The following is a 24,025-nucleotide window of genomic DNA, read 5'->3' as shown; positions in this document are numbered from 1 at the left end:
TTCGCGCAACACTGAGCTTTGATGAGCAAGCAGTAATTGTTTTAGGATTCTAGCTGCAGCGTTTAAAGGTTTTATTATTGATCTGAAGGAATTAAAGAGCTCTGGTTGATGGTTTAAAGCGTGATTCTACCTCAACTTACGGACTGAGCTCTCATTCTGTTTATTACACTTTTTTTTTTTTTTTTCCAATCATGCCTACTTGTTATCAATGTGATTAATGAGGTTATGAAACATCCAGTCTTTGTTCTCACCTTGTATTACACTCGAGGGATCTAATAGCCTGCGTAGCGAGGCGGAGGTGGTGGTGGTGGCGCTCTCTCTGAATAGGAATCCCTGGGGCGGGGAGCTGTGTACATCGGCGGCCTTGGCATCGGAGAGAGCCGAGAGCGCTCGTAGGAGTAACCGTTACCAGCTGAAGGAGCAGGTGGAGGGGGAGCTCTTCTGATGGGGCTTCGGTCCCTCACCATGTAAGCTGAGGGAGCGGGGAGTGGACGTCGCTCATACGGATCAAGAGAGCCCATTCCGAGACGCTCCCTAACCAATGCGGAGGGAGGAGGTGGAGGAGGGGGGATGGCACTGGAACGCCTGTCATCGTAGCCTGGGGTGTAAGGACGGGTTCTGTATTTCTCGTAAAAATCAACCACCCCATAGGGCTCTCGATCGTCATAGGCACGGTCGGGATAAGCTGCTCGTCTCGGAGGAGGGGGCGGTGGTGGAGGAGGAGGAGGAGGAGGTGGGTAAGCGGACATGCGGCCTCTGAAGGGAGGCTCAGGCCTCTCCCCTGGATAGCGAGGAGGAAAATAGCCTCCTCTGACAGGCGGAGGTGGATAGTCCTCCTCCTCGGGTGCCCCTCTCGGTCTGCTTTTTGATATCTGAACGTGTATGCGTTTCCCTGCGAGAGAGAAAAACATTGTCCCTCAAATCTAAAAACCTAAACAGTGAGTATCCCCTTAAAACTTCCAACAGAGTCTAAAATATGTCTGCTTACCTTGAAACTCTGTATTATCCATACCCTGTAAGGCATCCATGGCCTCATCAGAATTGGGCATATGCACAAAGGCAAAGTTCTTGACTATGGAGCACTCTGTGACTGTGCCATACTCTTCAAACAGCTCACGGAGCTCTTTGTCGAAGCCCTTCTCCACATTGGCTACGTGAAGCTTCACGGGGCCCTGGTTCTTGCTTCTGCTTGGCTCTACGTTGATGGGTCTGCCATTCAGCTTATGGAGATGGAGCTCACGGATCGCTTTGGTGGCAGACTTGCGGTCTTCCATGTGAACAAAAGCATAGTTTTTGTACTTGGCGCATTCTGTTACTGTCCCGTACTGAGTGAACAGGGCTTCAATCTCATCCTTCTCAGTGTTCTGAGAGAGGTTACCAATGAAGATCTTCACCATTGTTGCCCCAGTGTACTTCTATCTACAAAAGGTTAAAAACAGGATGAGATGTCAGAACCCACGGCAGAAGAAGCAGCCTCTTTTCTACTGATACCTGATATTTAGTACCAGGTGAGAGTGTCCAAACATTTGACTGGTACTGCAGTGCCATCCAGTGTTGATTTTGCACATTTATATTGAACCAAACAAAGTGAGAGTATCCCGATCAGAAGTGACAACACAACTAGGTCGATGATTAGTGTGACAAACACGTTAAGAGAAGTATAACCAGTCTTGAAGAGCAGTTGTATACCATAACAGTGAAAGCTGGACAGTTTCCAACAGCCTTCTGTCTGTAAAGAAAATAGAGTGCTACCTGATAACGATAAAGTTGTGACATGTTAACTTTAGCCTCATGCTTTGATTTTTCTTTTTTTGAAGAGCCATAAGAGTGTTTGACAATTCCCCATAAAATGTGGAATTAGGCGTTCATCCACTCCTTTGCTGCATTTGTGTTAATCAACTTTCATTCACTCAGCACCACCAATGAGGAAACCACAAAGTTGTGGTTCTAGTTTGACAAGATGGTAGAGTTAGAGCGTTCGCTCCTAAAAAAAAAAAAAAAAAAAAGTACCGGAGAAATTAACTCATTTGAATATTTATGAAAATGCTTATACATACACAAATAGCGAGAAAATAAACACAAGGAAATAACTTTTAATATTGCACTGCTGACCGCACTTGAACCCAGACCATGCTCTTTTTTCCTCATTTAAACCAAGTAACTGTATTTGCTAACTAAACCAAGTCTCGAGTTAAACCTGAAACTATTAAAGAAAAAGGGTCTCTGTCACAAAACAGCACCCGTGGAGAGAAAACAACCTGCACAGCCTCACGCACGCGTGACGTCAGATCAAATGAAGACGAGCCGCGCGAGGAGCTTGTTATCGGCTCGAGCTATCCCCAGCAGGTCGGCTGGCTGCCGGTCCCACCCTCCGCTCCGTCCCCTGTTCGCGTTATAAGGCAAGGTGAGGCAGGGTAAAGACACAACGGTGTCAGTTCATAAAGGGAGCTTAGAGAAACCTGTCGGAGCGCAAATACTGACTCTACAACGTCATTATAAAGAAATAGAAAGCTTGTAATGGAGTCAACTGTAAAGGGCCACTATGATGACTCAAATTTATCATCATCGCATTTATTTGGCTTTGATTACATTTATATTTAAGATGATTCATTACTGTTAGTCTAAAGCCTCAGAATTCAGCAGACTTTAGCAAAGCCGAAGTCGAATAAGTTTCGAGTTTGTACTTCCTGGCCGCAGAGCTGCTAGCCAAGCTGCTGTTAGCAAGCTAACATTTGCTGTCGACTATCATGCGGGCAGTAACTGGCTAGGAAAATAAAATTAATTTCAACAGCTGAAAATGTCTGACGTTGTGCCTGTAAACCTCTAAGAATAAAATGGTGATAAAACAAGAAAAGGACTAGAGAACAACACGAAAAACACCATACTCACTGATTGTAAACGGTGCAACAGCGAGGTCGAAACTCCAAAGATGAGTAGTAGATATCTGCTGGCGGCATAAACGCAAGTAGGAATCTGATTGGTTGGTAAAGGTGTCGCTCAAAAAGTCCGGGCTGCGATTGGGTGACGGAATGACTTTTATTCCGAAAGTGCATCCACTGAACTACTATGACAGTGTGTATTGGTATGAATGTTTTGATAGGAGTTTCTTTCCCTTTGTATTTGCATTGGACATTAGCCCAGACATTAGGCTGTTCAGAAAAAAAAAAGGCAGCGTTAAGCTCACTCTTTCTTTCTTTCTTTCTTTCTTTTCTTTCTTTCTTTCTTAACTCAGAGTAAAGGCAGTGAGCGAATAGTCACAACTTCAGAGTTTATAAGTTAAAAGCTTATGACAAGGATGCACCATAAGGCTCCTCTTAACTGTCCTTGTATTTCATGTCTTCTCTAACACTGTGTTTACCGAGCCCTGCCCTCATAGTTCATAGTGTCATAGTGACTGCTGCTGGCCAAATAATGGTAGTCAGATATTTATAGCTATGATCCCAGAAATTAAACATGACTGGGAACTGATGGAATGGGTTGTGTTGTTTCTCACCTGTTTAGATAACAACCACTGGGCCAGTCTGAAATCTGTGTTATACCACTTTGTCGAACTTCCTTAAAATTTAAATCTGAATAGTCTTCTTTTTTTTTTCTCTCCTTAACTCAGTGAATCTGAGAGGAATTTCTGAGACTCCGATAACTCCCTGATGGATTCTCAATAATATTTTCATGATACACACTGGCTCCAGACCCTTTGTTCATTAAAAATATTGATCAGTGCAGCTTTAAATATCCTGTAAGTGCCTTTGTGGAATTCAGGTACTTTGCTGTGATTATTCTTAACCTAAAGAATTATTCAAACCTTTGTTGATTGTTTTAATTTAAGGAGGCTCTTGAAACTGACTCATATCATTATTCTACATGGGCGGCATCTGTTTGGAGAACATTTTGATGATATCTTAAAAGGTAAATAACTAAAAGAAAACAAATCATATTGTGTTTTTTTTTTTTTTTTTTTATAGAATTGTGTGAATTAGCTTTGGGTCCCATTTAATGGTCATTGGATATGTAACCAGGGTTAGATTTTTAACATTTGTGAAAGTTTTTTAATAACTATGCTTATTTTTTTAAAATATAAAATTATATGTATACCATAGTAAGACTCAGCATGGTCAGATAGCAGCGGCCGCTTACAACATGCAAAAAATATTCAAATTTTAATATTTACACAAAGGAATTACAAATTTTTCTAAATGGTAAATGGACTAGCTCTTATATAGCGCTTTTCTACTCAGTCTGAGCACTCAAAGCGCTTATACAACACATTTGCATTTACCCATGCATACTAGCACTTCCATGATTAACTAAGCTAAGTGCTTTAATTATCTAACATTCACACTCCAACGGTTGCGTCGGAGAGCAACTTGCGGTTAAGTATCTTGCCCAAGGATACATTGGCATGCAGCCTGGAGTAGCCAGGAATCGAACGGCTGACCTTTCAATCAGTAGGTGACCTGCTCTACCTCTTGAGCTGGAGCCACCCCAAATCTTTTTATTCATTCATGTTTGCAAATAATTTTCAAAAGCATAATCTGAAATTACAGTGGATTATTAAATATAACTTCCCTTGTGGCTTCAAACACTAGCAGTGTAAGTGTAGGCCGTTTGGTTCGGTGCCAAAGTCTCACAGCATGCTTTTACTATGCTGCCAAAATGATATTCTTATGAGTGAAACTAAAGAATATGCATGCCCTTAATTACTGAAGCACTGTTTTACTTTTGCTATAAAAAAAATACCCTTTAAACACTTTAAGACATTTCTTTAGCAGTTATGCACCAAATCTGCAGAATCTGATTTATTACAGTAAACGTCCAGTAGAGGGAGACACAGACTGATAGTCACAAAAATTATCCTTTCAAACTGTTCAGTTTGAAGTTCATATCCAGTTTCCAAGTGACTTAACAAGTTAAAAAAAAAAAACACTCTCTTGCACGATTACTTTACTTCATTATGTGATACCTCAGTTTTGTTAATTTATTCATGTAATCAGGGGAAACCTGTGATTTATTAAAAAAAAGAATCAAACCTCTGTAATCATAAAAGTGTTTTTTTCCCCCACATACTGGACCACAGCACAATTAGTCTACATAACATTAGCCTGTCATGTGACCTTTTGCAGTTGTAAAGCAGCCAGCTGCTGTATGTGTACTATTAAAGACATGACCACAGCCTAGTCTTGTATTTTTTTTTCTTCCCTTGGTCTATTTAAAGATCTTTATCACACATGTGTAACAATGTACTCTTCTTTCTTTCTGCCTGGAATTTAATGAGCTGTCTTATCACCCACAGCACTCACGGCTAAGAAGGCCTGACCCGGTCACTGAAGAGATGACGATTCACTATTTCTATGAGCTCCGCAAACCGCAACCATGATGCTGCAAATACCCTGCTGAGTCACTCTATGTAACAGTAGATCTAATTTCTAAAATAGCATTTTGTCAATTAAGGATAAAAGAGGGTGAGGTCCTGCATCTGTATTCAGACATTACTCATATCCATTCAGACTCAAGTTACACCTGATTCTTAAAGCCCTTTAAAAGCCACACCATCAAACGTAGCATCTGTGCTTCCTGGTGCAAAAAATGGTTCTTTTAAAGATTTCCTCATCATCTCTCATCAAACAAAACTATCCCCATTCACTCCTACAATCATATTTTAAAAATATGAAAACAAACAGGGTGGTGGTGCTGGTGAGGTAACGCTGTATTAAATGCTGGAAATGACAATAGCTGATGCTTCTTTAAATTCAAAATAGGATTTCTTAAAATAGCTTGGGACACATTTAACACTGCAGTAGGGACAGTTTTGTCTATTTTTCTTTTCAGAGTAAAATACGCTTGCATTACACTACACTTCTGGATGTTGTGTTGCTTTTGTGTATTAAAAAGAACAAGCTGTTTCCAGAAAATGTATACCAAACAATGAAAAGTCCTTTATTGCCATCAGAACATGAGTGAGAAAACCAGAGACAAAATCTGACAGAGTGAGGAGTCGACTGTACAACCAGCATCCACGCAGACGCGCGCCACACACACACACACACGCACACACACACACACACACACACGCAGCAGTCTTTCAACACGACGCGAGGGATACAGATACATAAGGGATTACAGTACTCACACAATGAGGTATAAAGGTAAACACAAACATACCACGTAAGGATTCATCCTCCACTCGCACACATGCAACTGAACCAAGGTACAAATACTCAAGTGCTCGTTCATTCTCTAAAAACACAACATACAGGTGAGCAGAAATGTAAAACAGCAGCATCTGGGTCATCTCGAGTCAACCACACTCCCATTCGTCTGTCTCTCAAAACCTTTGGTCATGTGGATGCTTGCTTGTCATGCACAATGTCGCCCTTTGTAATTTAACACTTTTGAGATTCTGAAAACTTTGAAGCAAAAGTAACCGTTCCCTTCCTGACTCGTATCCACTGACAGAAATCGGGAGGTTCTGGGCAGATAGATGAGCGTTGGGGAAGGGGGTGGCGGGGGTGGGAGAAAAAAATAAAGTCACAAATAAAAATTTTTTTTCTTCTCTTCATGGTAGAGTTTCTACGTTAGTTGGACATTCAGTGTGTACATTAGCAGCAATTCTAGTGAATGAAACAATGGCTTTGTAAGTCAGATTAACAACACCCTTTTTCCTCATGCACAGGACAGGCACCACCTACTACTCGAATGCCATGCAAGTTAGAAAAATAGACTGCAAACTCACAAGACAGAGAAATCAAAAGTTCATCTCCACAGAAGAGGTTGATTTCACTTCAGTTTTTTATTTGATATTTTCTAAGATGTGGAAAGAGCAACAAAAAGAACTTGAGAGCGACAACCAAGACAACAGTAACAACATGAGCAGAGAGCCGCTGAGGTTTAAGAGTCCGTCTCTTACTCCATATGCCAGAACCCCCCCACCCCCGCCCAAACTGCCAGGTACAAGACGGACACCTCGCTCGCTGAGTTTTCGGTCCTCTACTTCTGCACTACGCAGGCGACCACGCCGACCTGGTGTGTGTATACCTGTAAATGTGGGCCTGTGTGTCGTTTGGCTCTCATGTTATTTGAAGCTGTCCCATTCCCACAGTCTGCAGTCTCCAGGCCCCCCCCCCCCCACGCCACTAGCAGCACCCTTCCAAGAAAAGGTGGTCACCCCCATGTGCATCCGGAGCTGTGCGCTGCAGTGGTTTATCAAGACACTAGTGTGGCTGGAAGCTAGCGCCGCTGCCCCTCCGACACAGAAAGGAGGCACGGTGTAGTTCTCTAAGTCAAAATCTCATAGTTCAAGTGTGCCGTCACTCTGATCTCAGCCTATCCTGTTTGCAAGGCTTGCAGCGGGGTGCCAACCTGGAACCCTCAAAGGACCTGAAACAGGCGAGAGGAATTGACACATCACGTGACACCCCCCCCCACAGGGCTACTTTAGGTTTCCTTTTACGTCATCCACGTTTAATTTTGTAGTTGCCAAATGTCAACTGTTCACACACAAACACACTCCCACTGACCCCACCCCCACCCGTTCTCACCCCCCCCCCCCCCTAACGCCGTCCATTCTTCACGGAATGAGAACAAGCGCCTTGAATTCTGTGTTTGGCACCAGATTTAATTTTCCTCACACTGGCCACCCACTCCATCTGTTTCTGCATCCTCTGTTTTTCCTCATCACTCCCTCACAGATCTGTTCTCTCCTTCAAACCAAAAACAGAAAAAAAAAAAAAAAACTTTTTTCTTTTTTTTTTTGTTGGAAGAACTCCTCTCCTTTTCTTCCTCTGAAAAATAAACTTAATGGAAAAACTCAAGTCTTTTTTTTTTTTTTTTTTCTATATTATATATTTTTTTCAAATTCAAGGCACAATGTCTAATCAGTATTCCAATCCGTCTTCACTCCCAGGTTCAGTGTGCGAACATGGTGTCACATGAGCCGGACTGTCTGCTCACACAGCTTACATCTCTCCTGCGTGCACTTTAACACTTTCAGAGATGTGTCTGTTTTGGTTGAGAGAGAGCGACCGCCGAGTCGAAACCAGTGATAAACAATGAACAAAATTAGCATTAACAAAAAAAATAAAGACACAAATAAAGACAAACAGTTCAAAAAAACAACAACAAAAACAAAAACAAAAAAAAAAAATAAAGTCTCGTCCTGTTTCTCGTGTTTCAGTATTTTTAAAAATCAAGTCATATCCACCAGCTCTTTTTTGGCAAGCTAGTTGTTTTTTTTTTTTCTTTTTTTTTTTTTAAATAAGCACTAAGTACTGATAGATAGGATAGCATACACCGTTAACGTGTGTTTTTAAGTAGATGCGTTTGTCGTTTTTTTGTACTTTTTCACTCTCGTAGTATGAACTCAGGTATTTTGTCAGGTACTTTTTCACTCATCTGTTTAAGGTTTAAGTTAATGCAAGCAGGGACAGAGTTTGCCATGGAGTCTTGCTCTAGACTTGGGTTCGCAAGGGGGCGGGCTCGTCTCTTTATGAGACCCCGTTGACCAAGGTCAGGGTCTCGCTGGCCGAGGTCAATCCTTTGCTGGGGGAACGCTTCGAGGGTGTTCGCTCTTCCTTCTTGGCAGTGGTGCCGTTCTCCTGTCAGTGCAAAATGTGGATGAAAGAGAGAGCTGTAATTATACAATAATCTGATGCATCTCAATAAGCCTAAAGCTGAGGTCACTGCAGTGTTGCCCACAGATTGAGATTGTATGTGTGGCAGTAGGAGAGCCACGAGGTGAAGCCATGCTTTCTTTAATAAATAAGATTTATTTCCCCAGATTATATTTAATGCTAGAACAATCAGCTGCCTCTGCAGTGAGTTACTCAGCCAATAAACAGGCTAAAACTTCAGTAGCCCTCGCTCTGTTTTGCAGCTTCAGTGAGCTCAGAATTTTTTCTATTCTTCACAGATTTAAAACCCTTCATTCCTCTGATTATGTCTCACTGCAGTAGGCAGCACTCTGTGGATCCATTTTACGTGAAAGAAGAGTCAAATGACACTGGAAAGCCTGCATTAACAAAGAAAGTTGATAATTACTGTTGTGATACTCATTATCTGACTGGAGTTTTAGATTCTATCAAGCCAGCAAAAACAAAGAAAGCCTGGTTAAGTCCAAGCTGCTCTCTGTGAGGGAATTGTCCACTAGTAAATCAATCACCTCATTTACTTTGAATAAAAACAAATGTTAAAATGAACAGCAAAGGATACTCTGGTTGCCATTAATCTAGTCGGGCAACCCACCCAAGGAAAGTACATCTGTGGGAAATACTGCAGTGTGCATATTTCTGCCTGTACCTTAGGCTCAGGGCCAGCATGGTTTTCCTTCTGGGGCAGGTTCTGTCTGCTCTGGGACTCAGCACGGGATATGTAGTCAGCGACAGTCACTGGAAATAATGAAATCTGTTAGCCAGAACAGATGAGGGGAGGGGGTACGTTCATTCTAAAAGTGGGAAAAGATAAGTAGACTAATAAACTCACCACTTTCTGGCTGTCTGTCGCGGCTGGTGGAACCGCCCTCTGGGCGGTTGCCACGGTTACGACGGCGGCGGCTTCGGTTGCGGCGCTGAGGCCGAGCTTCTTCATCTATAACCAGTCAAATTAGAAAGTACAGATTTTTGCCTCTGAGAATTTCAGATTTCCGCTTTCATGCAGAACTTTGGTTTTGAATAACGGTCAACACTGGCAGCAAGTTATGAGAATTCATCTCTGCAGCTCTCACCTAGTCCGTTCTCACTGGGGCCAGCCTGGCTGTCCGACTCTGCAGCGGCGTCCATGACGCTGGGCTCCTGGTCGTTGCGGCGGCGGCGGGATCGTCTGCGGCGGTCTCCTCCCATGCCTTCACTGATGTCTGCATCAGCCAGTTCTCCTTCACCCTCCAGCAGAGAGTAAGGATTACTGTCTGGGTCCCTCAGCACTTGACAGGTGACAAGACATTGATTTAAAAACCTTGTGTATTGTTTCCTCCATTTACTGACTGTAAACCATAAGCTCAGCCCTCAGACTGCTCTAAATATTTAGTTACCTAAAATATCTAAATAAAAATTTGTCTTTTGGAAACAAAGGGGGCTACCTGAGCTGATTGAGTTTGAAGGCTTGGATCCTGGCCCTCCACGGCCTCGTCCTGAGTTGGATCCTCGGCCCCTGCCACCCCGTCGGGAGCCCCTCTCATCATTGCCTAAACCACGGGGCCTCTGGTCTCGCTCGGTGACATCCTCCGGCTCAGAAGCATTGGACAGTTCAGAGTTTGTGCCTGCATTAAGACCACCAGCAAATGGAAATAAGACTTTTTTAAAATGACTCAACCTTACATATCGCTCAAAAAACACGTTAATGAAGTATTTGAATTCTTTCGCTCTCACCATATCCGGAGTACTGGCTGTTGGAGGCCCTTCGTCCCCTGCCGCGGCCCCCGTAGGTTCGAGAAGTGTGGAGTGAATTGGTGCTCTCATCTGTCAGGTAGCCCTTTTCCCGCTCAACACCAGGGCCCCCGGTTCGGCCAGGAGGTGCACGGTACCCTACCCCAATCTGACGCAGCTGTTCATCAATCTGCAAGCGCTCAAGGCGCAGTTGCTCCACTTCCTACAGGAAGGGGACAGAGACCGCATTTTAGAGCCTGTCCCTCTGTGCATGGTTTAAATTAAAATAAGGAAAAAAGGTAGAAACAAAAAGGCAGACAGGACTCGAGATGTTTTATAATTCATTAAAAAAAAGAAAAAAAAAAAAAGGTGCAAATTCTGGGCCTGCAGCTTCCATCAGCTGTGGGCCTCGGTTTGTTGTGGGCTTCTTAATGAGGCTACCACTCACCACTAAATGGCAGCAACGTGTAAAGTTCACCCTGAGCATTCTCACAGAACACCCACTTGTGCTGAAACACCTAGTGATTTTTAACAGATGGACTGGCTGACGGGGATAAACATTAGTTTATAGTCAAAGGTTGAATGAGCATCTGTATCTGTCAACACAGGCATGGCTGCCATCCATTAGTCTCATTTTTTTTTTTAAAACCAAACTGCTGTCGACGCAGGTGTGCCTTGAAGGACAAAGTAGAATTAGTGTTTGAATGAAAAATGCCCCCCCTCACACACTAAATCTCTAAAGGGTAACAAAGAGCTCCACAGTCTGCTTGCTCAGATGTTCTCAGCATGTTTGAGTCACAGATGCCTGAGTGGTTTTGGAGGGATTATCTAGTTGGTTAACTCTCCATATCATTTTGCTTAGGCTCAGGGCCAGCCTAAATGTGACAGCTAAAAAACAATAGTCTCTAATAAAACCAACTTTAGAGTGCAGATAATCTTAAAGGTATCAGTTTATCACATTTAATGACACCTACAATAAATCTTAAACACTTTTTTACATGAGCCTTTTTCTTTTTTTTTTTAACAGAGATGAGAGGAGGGGGCAGTAGTGAGTAATGGCAGTTTAGAGGTGGGTGATCTAGAGTAGGATTTGGGGAGGGGTGTCTCACTTCACCGTGTGACAGCTGTCTCCACCAATGACAGCTGAACCTCAAGGGGAGCGTGAAGGAAGTGAGGAAGGACAGGAGGGGGTGGTGTCTGATGCTATTTTTGAAAGCTGAGGGTCCAGATAGCTGGTAATCTATACTCAAGCATACCCTTCACCCCATCCCGCAGAGAGGGGTTATTTATAAAAGCACATGAGGTAAGGGCAAAATGAGGAGCTCTCAGCAGCTTTCCTCATGTGGTGCTGGGCAGTTGGGAGACAGGTGACCAGTGTGAAGTGGTGTGGTACATATACCTATTCTACCGTCCCAAAGAAGAGGTATCTCTTCTGGTAGTACGTGAACGCATGGATACAAATGGAGCACAAGTGGCAGAGACAGAAAAAGCACTTCTATTTTTTTTTCTTCTAAGTTTTATGTTTTTCTAAGATTGACAAACTGCCAGAAAAAAAATAAAAATCTAAATCAAAAACAAGAAACAGTGCTGCCATCTACTGGCAAAAATGGAAGACTGACTAACCTGGAGATAGGACACGTGGTACTCCAACAGGGCCTGAGCGTTGCTGATGTTCTCCTTCGTTCCCACAAACACAAAGGGAACCATGCCCTGATATAGAAGCACAAAGAAGAAGGAATTAAGAGCTGAGGGCCTTTTTTTGGACGAAACAGATAATAATCACTTTAAATAATAATGAGCCCCACAGTCTGGGAGCTATCACTGACTTGGAGAAAAAAAATCATAAAAGAGCAAATGTATACTTCAATTGTACACTCAACAGGAGCATACCACCCCAGACAACAGATGGCTAACAAGCCCAATATAACCTATGTGCTGTGCAGTGGACAGTGTGTGGAAAGCAAAGTAAACTTGGTGCCAAAACAAGAGAGTCAGCAGCAGAAGAACGAACAGAGTCAAAGCAGAGAGCACACGAGACATTTGCACGCTGCTGCAGTTAAGTAGCTTTGCTGTTTGGAGAGAAGAGGAAAGGGGATAGTGGGGTGGGGTGGGGGGGTCACAGGGGGTCTGGGAGACCAGCCGATCGGGCCATTCACCTCTTTGCTGCTGGCAGTGTCGTCCCTGCCAGCCCCCTGCCTGCCTACCTCCTCGCGCGGAAGCTTTTTGTCGTTGTCCCCCTCGATCCTGACGCGGACCACGCCCGACTTGTCCACAATCTCCTGGATGACTTTGCCGTTCTTGCCGATGACTTTGCCTGTGCAACGGTGGGAGGGAAAAAAATAATAATTCAAAAAAAAAAAAAAAATGTTGTAATAAGGGAAATGTGGCAGTGATGAAGCGGAATGACAGCAATGAAAATGAACTCTCAGGAATGTTATGGTGCTCACTCACCTACGAGGTTCCTGGGTACCTGAAAGTAGTCTTCTTTGAACTCCAGATACTCTCTGGCCTGCTTCACTGCCTCTGGGGTCTATAACACCACAATCCAGTAAAAGGCACATCAAGCCATGTAACTGAGCAAGAACCAAAATACCCACGACATATAGACAAGACAAACAGTGTCTACAGGTATAAGGAACTTAAACCTTTTTAATACACATCCAAAATGAAACTATACACACACTGATATCAGCCCAAAATTAAAGTAATTAGTAGGCAGTGTTTCCATCAGTGGACTGCTGCCTGTTAAGAAGCAAACCCAAACCTCAATCCAGACACAATGGGGATCTCCCCATTGTTGCTTTTTTTTCCCAATTCAGTTTCAGCGTATTATTCTGCACTCGGAAATTTGACTGTTTCTTAAGTAATAGTTAAAGCCTGCACTCCTGTGGCTCTTGGGCAGTTCTGCTGTAACTGGGAGGCAGTGCTGCTGCTCTGGCCAGCACTCTGGCAGCTTCCCTGGCAGTGGGTCTGCGTTTGTCCATCTTTGGTTTCACCATCATTGGGAAGATTTTGTTGTAAACTAACAAGTTGCCATCAACTATTGCCTAATGTGCTACTCTGCCTCTCTAATCTCTCTTATACACACAGTGACAGCCACAGGCACAAGGCTAGCGAGAAGAGGTACAATTAGTCCAAAATACAGCTCTCATACTGAGCTGAAATGAAAGAGGCCACATTAATTAGGTAGATAATGTAACAAACATTTGTTTCATTATTCTTATTTTTTTTATATATACACACACATTTATATATTTTCCTCAGTGGCTTCTTGAGCAGGCAAAGGTAGGGTTAACACTAATTGAGTTTAAGACTACTGTCCAAATCTGGAGAAAGAATCAGAGAAAGAAATGCTGTGCATTTTTTCTTTCTTTTTTAGCACTGCTAGGCACTGACTTAACAGTCAAAAGTTAATATTCTCAATCCATTTGTCATTACACTAAAATCTTTCAAATTCTCTAGACTAAAAAAAACGAGGATGTTTGCAAGGCCATATTCTTCATCTTCAGGGCATGAGCATCAGCTTTTTTTTGTTTTTTTTATAAGACACGCTACAACCAGTACGTTGCTCATTCAGCTAATTAGCCTATTATCGCTGTCTTCCGATTATGAAAACAGCCTGAATGGTCAATGGCCTTGTTTTGTTCTCAGTTGTTCAGCTGATATCTATCCAAGCCAGTGAGTACCATATGTAAACAAGGTTAACCGGGATTTGTTTCTCCTGCTGGTTCAGCTCTCTGAAATGGAGCAGCTTGCTCCAAAAACAGCAGCAGAAAGCCTCATTAAGCAGCATACCTCTCCATAGATCCTGAACGTGCAGCTTTCCTCCTCCAGTTCGATCGCTGTAACACCAGGCACCTTCCTTGCTTGCTGGATGTTGGCACCGTGCGAGCCAATGGCGAGGCCCATCAGGTCCTCTCTGACCCTCACCTCCTCTTGGTATGCCGACGCTAACTGCTTACTTGTCTGGAAGAAGGGAAACACACAGTTACTTGCCAAAATGGATAGCTACGGTTTAAATGAACAGACAAATTACGCATAGTTGACAGGGTGTGTACAGGGGTAGGTCTGGCGCAGTGTACCTCCAGATGTTTGGTGGCTTCTTCATTGCGGGACATTAGCATAAGCTTGGTACGGATGCTGCGGAAATGCATGTCACTCAGAAGACCTGCACGCTTTACTGTGGTTTCATTTGTAGACTGAGAACACACACCAACAAAAGGTTCAGCATTAGGTAAACCAATACAATGAAATAAATATTGTATAGACAATAAAGACACTATAGATATTCAATGTGTTGAGCAAGCAATGCTTTGAAAATCCTATTCCAAAACCACAACAGAAAATAAGAGCCACTCAAAGACTACTGAATTAAAATCTGGGTAATTCTGCAACACTAAAGATGTTGGCAGATGTCAAACTTCCAGGGGAAAAAAAGAAAAGAAAAAAAAATTTTTTTAAGTTTATTTTAGGCCAAAGTCTTCACATTTTTAAGTGACTTTGGTTTGGATCCACCATCTGAAGTTTGCATGCTCTCCCCATGTCTGTATGGGCTCTCTCTGGGTACTCCGGCTTTGTCCCACAGTCCAAAGTGAAGTTAGGTTAATTGGTGATTCTAAATTGCCCATAGGTGAGTGTGAATGTTGTCTGTGTGTTGTGTCCCCTGCCTCTCATTATATTTAAAAATTACCCCACTTAAATCTTTAGTAAGTGGTACTGAAAGTTCTACAATGTCTTAATTGAGAACGCCAAAGCCCATTAACTTCTCATTAGTGACTATTTGCCAGCATAAAAAGGATGTTTGACAGCACTCACTGAATTGACCAATACTCAGAGCAACAGGAAAGTCCAAAGAACTCAGTGAAGCTCTAAGGAGAACTGTAAATTTATAGTTATTCAGATGTGCCACCACTTTGCCAAGGAACAGATACACCATACCGAGTATTGGGCCACACCTCTTTATCCCTGAAATCAGGTATTTTCAGTTCCATTTACATAAATTATAGCAAAGTGGAAGGATTTAGAAACTACAGCAACTCAGCCACAAAATGGCAGCGTCTGTAGCTGCTCCAGTACTTTTGTCCATATAATTTCTGTGGCATGATCTGGATTCACATCTGTCCATCTGCGCAGTAATTCCCTGACGTTTCACATTTGTGAGCGAGCCTTTTTTGCAGCTCCTCTGCATCATTTTTTCATGTGATGATATGAAACAAGGCCATTAACTTGATAGTGAGCTATCTCCCAGCAACAGTGTGCGTTCAGAGTTACTTACCAGCACGATGAGCTCGTGTGTTTGGGCACTATAGAAGATGCAGTTGGCTCCGATTGCTTTCCTGAAGTCTTTGTGAATGTTGTCGTTTGCACAGCTGTCAATAAAACAATCCACAGGAGAGTTGACCTCTTTATTTATGTGGCAGCACTGAACCACCATAACATGCCTGGTGGCTGACTACACATGAAAACCTTAAGAAAAGTGTTTGAATGTGTAAAAGCATCAGTGAAGGAATATCTGTGTATTCTCACATGTCCCTCAGGTCTTCTGGGACGGGGATGGGGATCTTGTGGAAGGTGTTTCGAGAGGCAGGGCTGTTGGGGTTTAGTGGCCTGATGCGCTCTGACGTGACTATCTCGTTGTACGTGGCATCGCATGCCGCATATTCAATCACGTAGAACTGAAAAACAGCACAGGAGATACAGATTTTTAATAATGTAGACAAAAACACTGCCATGCTCAGATTTATAAAGCTAACAGATGTCTCAAGATGCATCTCTGCTTCATTCTGCTAACAAAACTACAATCTGATGCTACTTTCTTCTATTTCAGAGTATACGCAAAATGAAACGGAAGATGATGTGTGAGAGTAAAGATACAGAGGAACATGACAAAGAGCAGGAAGAACCATGAAAGAGTGCAGCAGCAAGATGAACGCTGCACACTCCATGCTGAAAGGACTGAATTAAAGCCATCAGTCAATGCTAGACATTCCTGCAGGCTCTTATCAGACTGCTCCAAATAACAGCACTACAGCAGCAGCAGCAGCTCCCTTGGCACATTAGCCCTGCATAGCTGTCCTTTCCATATCCCACTGACCCACTATTCAACCTGCAGCTGGTGCCTGAGAGTCCTGGTTGCTTGTAATTATCTGAAGTTTTTTTTTTTTTTTTTTTAACGACAAGTCCCGTGCAAATCCACTTTGACACAACAGGTCAGGGTGAAGACGACGCACAGAGTGAACGGGAAAGGTAATTTGAAGGTACACCGTCAGAGTCAATTAGGACAAACTCTTTGAGCTCATTACCCAGCAGCGCTTCTTACGCTTCATCCTCTCAATTATGCCTGTATTTATTTTACATAGAGCATACTGCAGTACTCAGAGCTCCATAAAGAGTTCCTGGCAGTACAGCAAAACACAGAGGCAAAATGAAAGATGAGGCTTAGCCCCTATTACCGATTAATAAACACGAAGACAAAGCTGGCCTAACTGGATTTCATCACCGCTGCGTGGTATCATCCTCTCAATTATGTTAGTTCTTTTCAACTAAACAGTTCTTAGAAATTTAAACTTAATATCACAAAGTAACTAATCAGTATTTTAGCATACTTACAATGGGTCCAAACCAAAGAGTAGGCAAATTAGACCCAATTAAAAGAACAGCTCTGTATTAAAACATAAGACAAAGAAGCGTCATGCTCCTCATAACTTAGTGCTGTCTGATGACAGGCAGAAGCTGAAACAGGGAATGAAAACTCAAAAGTTGAGGATATGTCATTTTATTTTTTTCTTTCTTTCTTTCTTTCTTTCTTTCTTTCTATGTTATATATATATATATATATATATATATATATATATATATATATATATATATATATATATATATATATATATATATATATATATATATATATATATATATATTTGGGGTTTATCCACTTATTTCGCTCCTTCAAAGATTTGCTCTCAGCGAACGCTTACCTCTCCCTTCATCATTCTGACCCGTGCCAACCACCAGCCGCATGGCTCCTGTTCGTTGGCCCTGGAGTAAACCTGGAAAGAGACGCGGTGAATGAAAGCTGAACCACAGACAAAAACTGAAAACAATTACGCTCTCATTAACTGTGCCTCAAAAATGGCAGGTGCAGCAACGGCAACTTGGTTGCTGTTCACTTGTTTAAAAATCCAAGTTAAGACTGTTTTTGTAAAGATCAATACAAAAGCAAAATTATACCAAACTTTCAGAATACCAAATACTGTAACATCACCTTGAAAAGAGAAGATGGTGTAGCTTGACTTTAAATGACAATAACTTAATAACCCACAACACCTCAGTCCTACTGGCTGGTTTAAATAAAAAAAAAAAAAAAAAAACTTAATGAAACACTTGGTTGAAAAGAGCCCACAGCTTTAATTCCCATTGCCACAACTTTAAACCATTTTTGGCACATCTTGAAAAACCTCCCCAAAACTGTTGCCACAAGACATTCCTGGTACTTTTTATCTTGGAGCCACATGTCCTTTAACTTGTATTTCCATAAGGGGGGGGGGGGGATCCTAATGCTAAGTAGACACAAATGAGACGTCTCTGTAACTGGGACATGTCTCACTTATGGAGACGTCTCAAAACAAAATCAAATTTAACTTTTAAAAGATCTGCAGGAACCCTGAGTGAGGGTCTTTTTTCACTAACAGCTCCTGATTGTTAAGCTCACATTTGTGACAAACATTCAAGGGTGCAGCCTGCGCTCTAACAATTTCACTCTGTACAAAGGATGTGAGCTGTCAGCGTTCCTGCATCATTTTTTAAAATAAAAAAAAAAAATAAAAAAAAAAATCAATGCTTCTCATAACCTTTGTTTGGTTTTAATTCTTTTAAAATGTTTAAATGAGGCATTACGCACCTATTAAATAGTCCAATAAATCCTACCGCACAGTATTTGATGCTTTTCATACAACTTCCTGTTTGTTACCGTTAGAGAGGGCTGCACCTATTGATTATTTTAGTAATCAAGTATCCAATCCATTATTCCATTGATTAATCAAGTAATCAGATGAAAAATACTTGTTTCTTATTAATGAACAATGATATTCAAAAGAGAAAAACATATTTTAAAATGAGCAGCTCATTGGTTTCCATTTTAGAAACTGCAGAAATTTTCTTAAATGCAAAAAATAAATAAGCACAAACACATTAATGTAAAACAAAATAAGGTATACTTACAACCTAAACTCGGGCATAAAATAAAGCTTTGACAGTAATGTATTGCCTGGATGAAGTAGATTTGGTGTGTGCATGTGTCTTTATATCATATTTTACATTAACTATCCATCCATTCAATCTGCAAAAATAATGATATCAAAGCCTTGAACTAAATATGGTCTAGTACACCCCATGGCCCCTTTACACTCAAACCTGGTTGCTGCAAGTATCCCTGCAATAAAAAGTGGGACAACTGCTGTCAGCCTTCAACAAGCTGCCTATTTTAAACACTGAGTCAGACTAAATTAACAGTTCATCTGCACACAAACTCTTATTTTAATTTCTGCAGCGCAGATGTTTGTAAAGCAAACAGTGGTGGATGGGAGAAGCTGAAAGGTTTGCTTTTCTTCACGTTGGAGCTTGTTGATCAGGGGGTTTCATTAAAGACTCCCGACTTTTCTCCCCAGTGAAGGTTTTAACGGTGATTACAGTAACGGGTGCTGTTTTGGTGGCGAAAAAAATGTTTTCTTTCACTCCACCTGAGCTCACCATCTCGGTAATGGTTCCACCTCTTTGCCGTTTGTGTGTGAACAGACTCCGGCTCCACATCAAACCATTTACACGATGACAAGTGAGCGCTACAGAATTGTATACTAAACAAATTGCTGAAGCAAAAAAAAAAAAAAAAAAGAGGATTTTTTAACAGTCAAGTTATTCGAGTTACTCAGTGAATTGTTGCAGCTCTGCTGTCAAATGATTCCAGCTACTTAGTTTCACTTTGGAAGGAACGGCTTCTTTCATTGGTTGGTAGAAGTGAATATTTGCCTTGCAAAAAAGGTCAAAAACACTCCAAAGAAAAAAAATGCTTTCATTAGGTCTGCACTCAACATAACACCCACAGCAATATAAACATATATAATACATTTTATATACACAATATATTTTATATTTGACATACATAAAAATAAGACTTTCCATGATTCAAACTTCAGGCTTTTTTTTAATAAGCCACAGAAACCCTGGGCATGTCTGAAATCACTCAGTATTACAGTGGACTGTATGATAGTATACATGATAACAGTGAAAGAGAACAGCACATTACATAAACTGCAAGTATTTCCATTTAACAGTGTGGGGGGAAAAAATAAATAAATAAATCAGTGTGATCTATAATGTGTATGTTTAAAAAAAATAGTTACCTATTTAGCCGATGTATAATAGTGTGAGAGCAATGACACCCGCTGAGAAAATGATCTAAGTTGTGTACAAAACTCAACACCCCCCCCCCTTTACGTTTTGCCGATGAGTTCACCCTTGACACAGAACTCACTCTACATGAAGTACTGAATGGAGTAATGAATAAGTGAATTTCAGACACAGCCATGATTTCAAATGACAGTTGAAAGTAAGTATTGGCAAATAATCTGTTGAGTGAAAAGCCAGGCCTTTGAGACATAAGGTTGAAGAAAATTCACGAGTATGAGCTGAGTCAGAAAGATGCAAAGTGGCAGGCCTCACCTCCACCTCCTCTCCTTCACCAATTTCCTTGTGGTAGTCGGCTGGAGGAGGCAACCGCACGTCACTGAAGGGCAACTGTCTCTCTGGCTGCCAGCTGTGGCGAGATGAGGGAGACAAAGCACTTGTCAGCTTACCAACAATCACAGGTAGCAAAATGAAACACTATTGCACTGCTGAAGCTCTTCTAAATCATGTCACACTGGGATTGTAACGGCATGGGTAAATAATACCCACTCACTCTATGCAGCACATACCATTAATAAAAGTTTTAAAGGTTCATTAGGTTTAATGAGGAATTTCAAGAAACTGGTCAGGAAGTAGAAAAGCTCTTCCTTTACGCTCAAGAATTTGAAGCATAAAAGTCAAAAGGTTGAGATTAATACATAAAAGCAGCTCATCTCTATGTTTATTCAATTTGATCTCTTCGCCAATTTTTTTAGGGCTTTTGATTTGAGAGCGTCCATACACCTTTTTTTATGTTGAAAAATGGAGACATATTTTGTGGACCGAGCTTTACTGGTGGCAGAAATAAACAGTCATGCTTTAGCATAATCATCAAAAACAAAACATCTACATGAAAGAAAAAAGGCATGCAAATCTCTTAATGTATACACTTGTGTAAAAGGACATAAAATGTAGTGGTACTACACTTAGGCGACAACAAACAAGCCAAACTACACTCATCAGCTGCTTTCTCTAGTTCCCCTTGCTAGTACTGGGTTAGACCCCGTTTTGGCTTAAGAAATGCAGGAAACATTCCTCGAACATTTTGGTCCATGTTGACATAACAGCATCACAGTTACTGCAGATTTGCATGTCAATGAATTGACTCCCATTATACCAGATCCCAATGGTACTCTACTGGACTCAGATCTGCGACTGTGGATGCCATTTGAGAACAGCAAACTAATTATTCAAGAAAGCAGTCTGAGATGATTTGAGCTTTGTGACATGGAGCGATATTCTGCTGGAAGCAGCCATCAGAACACTGTGTACACTGTGGTCATAAAAATGATTTAACCAATGCTCAGCTGGTACTAAGAAGAAAAAAAATATCCACCACACCATTACACCACCACTCTGCACACTACAAGGCAGGATGGATCCATCCTTTTGTTTATACCAAATTCTGCCCCTACCATCCAAACATATCACAGAAGAAATCTAAGACTCCTCAGACCAGGCAGCATTTTTCCAGTCTTCTCTTGTCCAACATTCATGAGCCTGTGCAAATTGCAGTCTCAGTTTCCTGTTCTTAGCTGATGGGAGGTGGTGTCTGATGTGGTCTTCTGCTGCTGTCCCCCATCTTCTTCAAGGCTCATGGTGTTGTGCGTTCAGAGGTGCATACTGCATACTTGGTTGTAATGAGTAGCAATCTGGCACCAACAAAGCATTTTCACCCTGAGAACTGCCGCTCACTGGATATTTCCCCTTTTTCAGACCATTCTCTGTAAAACCTGGAGATGGCTGTGTGGGAAAATCCCAGTAGATGAGCCGTTTCTGAAATACTCAGACCAGCCCGTCTAGCATCAATAATTGTGCCGTGTTGAAAGTCACTTAAATGACCTCTCTTTCCCATTCTGATTGCTCAATCTGAACTTCAGCAGGAGGTCCTGACAAAGTCCACATGCCTAAATGCGCTGAGTTGCTGCAACTATCCAATAGATGGCTGATTGGATATTTGCGGTAACGAGGAGTTGGACAGGTGCATCTGAGAAAGGGGCTGGTTAGTGTATATAATGCTGAAGCTTCCGTACATTGATAGAATAAGTGTGCAGCTTGCATGTTCTCCTGGCTTACACGGGTTTTCACCAGGCATTCCAGTTTTTCATGCTACTGAGAAACATGCTGCATGTGTTGGATCAGGACACTCTGGCAAGGAAGACTTATAAAGCATTTCTCTTTCTGGTTACATTTTTTTTAACAATAGTATGTAGCCTTTGTGTGAGCAAAGTTTTCCTGATATGAAATGTGTGTATAGCAGAGACAGGAATACTGAATGATTTGTTCACTCCACTTTGTTTAAAAGGCTTGCAGCTGTGAACGGCACTCTGTAAAAGCAGGCTCCTTTCAGATTAGGAAAGGTCAGATTTCAAATTTTTAAGGCTTTTTTTAAGCTACTTGAAACAAAATTCAAAAGGTACCTCATTTGTGAGCCTGGAAGTGCTTGAACTAGAACCTGCACAGAATTTCACTACCTTGATTCCCAAAATGCCAAAGCAAAAGAAACTGATCTCAGAGCACTGCTACTGGTTTACAGCTAAAGCAAATTTCTGGTCTGTTGCTATGTTGTGAACCACCTAGACCCCACAGGTCATCAGGGACTGGTCTCCCTCATGCGCCCAGAATCAAAGCTAAACATGGAGGCACAGTATTTAGTTTTTATGCTGCACATATCAGCAATATGATTTCACTCTCTCTCTGCCACTATCAAATTAATAAATAATTTCTTAAACTGCACTGTAACCTTTACATGTTTTCTAATTGTTTTATGGGTTTTATTATCTTTGATTTGTGTATAACTGCTCTCATATTGTCTCATGTTGCTCAGTCTACCTCAAAGCCTTATATGAAGAACTTCTGATTGCCTTGTGGTTAAAATATATTAAACAAACTTGAAACACTTGGTTGAATAGTTATTTTCATTGAATTTGCTCTTCTTATTCATTGCATTGGTAACTAGCAGACAGCGAAGTGCATTTGCTTTGAGCAATCTAGTCACCATTTGCAGTGCAATTTTAAATTAATATCAGGAGAAAAAAAAATCATATTCTACTTCCCAAGTCTCAGGTGTTTTTAAGACCTCTGATGGATTTATATGAGGCTCTTTGGTTCTATTAAAACCTTATTTTTAGACTGATGAATTCCATGCTTTTTAAACTAAGGATCAGTAGGAACCCTTCAAAGACAGTCAGCTTTTTTAACATTTATATTCTAATGATTAACTGCACAAAAGTACAGTTTTAAACAAAACTTATTTCAGAAATATCATTGGTTTTCTTTCACCACAATTAAACTGTGGTTGCCCCAAATGGGTCTCATCTCTCATGAACCAAAAAGGTGTACTGTTCATTCACCTTATACAACCAGCTGCTCCAATACCTCTGTGTACTCAGAAAGTAAAAGGAGAAGGAAGGAACCATCCCAAAAATGACACAGGCCACCCTACTTGCCACCCCTCCCAACGCACATACCATGGGTCACTATTTTTAGGAGCGCCCTGATCTACACACTGAGCCAAGTAGATAAAGAGGGACAAGTTGGATGGTGGATGGGTGGCAGAAGAGGACAGTAGGTGGGGCTTGGAATATAGGAAGGTATGCCACCAGGGTGGTGGGGCAGGAGGGGTTTAGAGCAGGAGGTGAAGAAAAAAAAAACTGTTAGAGACATGTATGGACAGCTGCATGCCAAACACAGGTGCTGAATAGGACAGTTTTTAATGCCTTGCACAATCCTAAACCAGGCATCGTTTTCCTCAGTTACTGTGGATCGGGCTAAGCAGCAGAGGTGCACAGAAAGAGCAAACTTACTTGTTTTCAAATACAATTGTGAGTGAGTCTTCGTGGACATCTTTGATATAACCCTAAAAGACAAAGAGAGAGAGAGAGAAAATGTTTATTCCCATGAATGCACAACAGAAAGATAGAGGGGATTGGGGGGGGGGGGGGGGGGGCTGTGAGCATTTGATTTTTAGCATGTAAACAATACAGACGGCTGACTGTGAGCAATGCTAGACTGATACTGTGACTGGAGATATAATAATAAATAATTTTTTTTTTTTTTTTTTAAATGGCATCTAGGGCTTCTTTAAAAGCCAAGACATCACATCACTGACACAATTCTCTGGCTGTGAATTCTGTGTCGGATCAAGTGACGAGGAACACTGACTCCTCCTGACAGCACAGACAGCCTTGGAAATCTCTTGCGCGCGCGCGCGCGCACACACACACACACAC

At 41.7% G+C, this 24,025-nt stretch overlaps 2 protein-coding genes and 1 long non-coding RNA gene across 3 annotated transcripts; 1 reads left to right on the top strand and 2 right to left on the bottom strand.

Annotated features, from left to right (window-relative positions):
* Nucleotides 1-62: 62 nt before the first annotated feature.
* rbm4.3 (RNA binding motif protein 4.3) lies at nucleotides 63-2,964 on the bottom strand. The gene is made up of 3 exons (XM_030723057.1): nucleotides 2,890-2,964; nucleotides 989-1,419; nucleotides 63-892 (listed from the first exon to the last, which is right to left on the bottom strand). Exons 2-3 carry the CDS (start codon nucleotides 1,395-1,397, stop codon nucleotides 273-275), a joined length of 1,029 nt encoding a protein of 342 aa, XP_030578917.1. The 5' UTR covers nucleotides 1,398-1,419; nucleotides 2,890-2,964; the 3' UTR covers nucleotides 63-272.
* On the top strand, nucleotides 2,270-5,963 carry LOC115775549 (uncharacterized). The gene is made up of 3 exons (XR_004019337.1): nucleotides 2,270-2,404; nucleotides 3,827-3,906; nucleotides 5,291-5,963. It is a non-coding gene; the product is annotated as an uncharacterized LOC115775549 (long non-coding RNA).
* Nucleotides 5,964-7,811: 1,848 nt separating this feature from the next.
* On the bottom strand, nucleotides 7,812-23,652 carry fxr2 (FMR1 autosomal homolog 2). Its single transcript, XM_030723056.1, has 16 exons — nucleotides 23,600-23,652; nucleotides 20,070-20,163; nucleotides 17,330-17,401; nucleotides 15,879-16,027; nucleotides 15,628-15,721; nucleotides 14,435-14,551; nucleotides 14,148-14,318; nucleotides 12,804-12,882; nucleotides 12,557-12,666; nucleotides 11,976-12,062; nucleotides 10,356-10,575; nucleotides 10,067-10,246; nucleotides 9,716-9,910; nucleotides 9,475-9,579; nucleotides 9,292-9,380; nucleotides 7,812-8,591 (listed from the first exon to the last, which is right to left on the bottom strand). The coding sequence occupies exons 3-16, from the start codon at nucleotides 17,342-17,344 to the stop codon at nucleotides 8,481-8,483; spliced, it is 1,722 nt and encodes a 573-aa protein (XP_030578916.1). The 5' UTR covers nucleotides 17,345-17,401; nucleotides 20,070-20,163; nucleotides 23,600-23,652; the 3' UTR covers nucleotides 7,812-8,480.
* Between the last annotated feature and the right edge of the window lie 373 nt (nucleotides 23,653-24,025).

This window comes from Archocentrus centrarchus, unplaced genomic scaffold (assembly GCF_007364275.1).
Source record: "Archocentrus centrarchus isolate MPI-CPG fArcCen1 unplaced genomic scaffold, fArcCen1 scaffold_186_ctg1, whole genome shotgun sequence".
Classification (NCBI taxonomy): Eukaryota; Metazoa; Chordata; class Actinopteri; order Cichliformes; family Cichlidae; genus Archocentrus; species Archocentrus centrarchus.
Note: the sequence above shows the minus strand (reverse complement) of the source record. Positions and strands in the feature narration are given on the sequence as shown.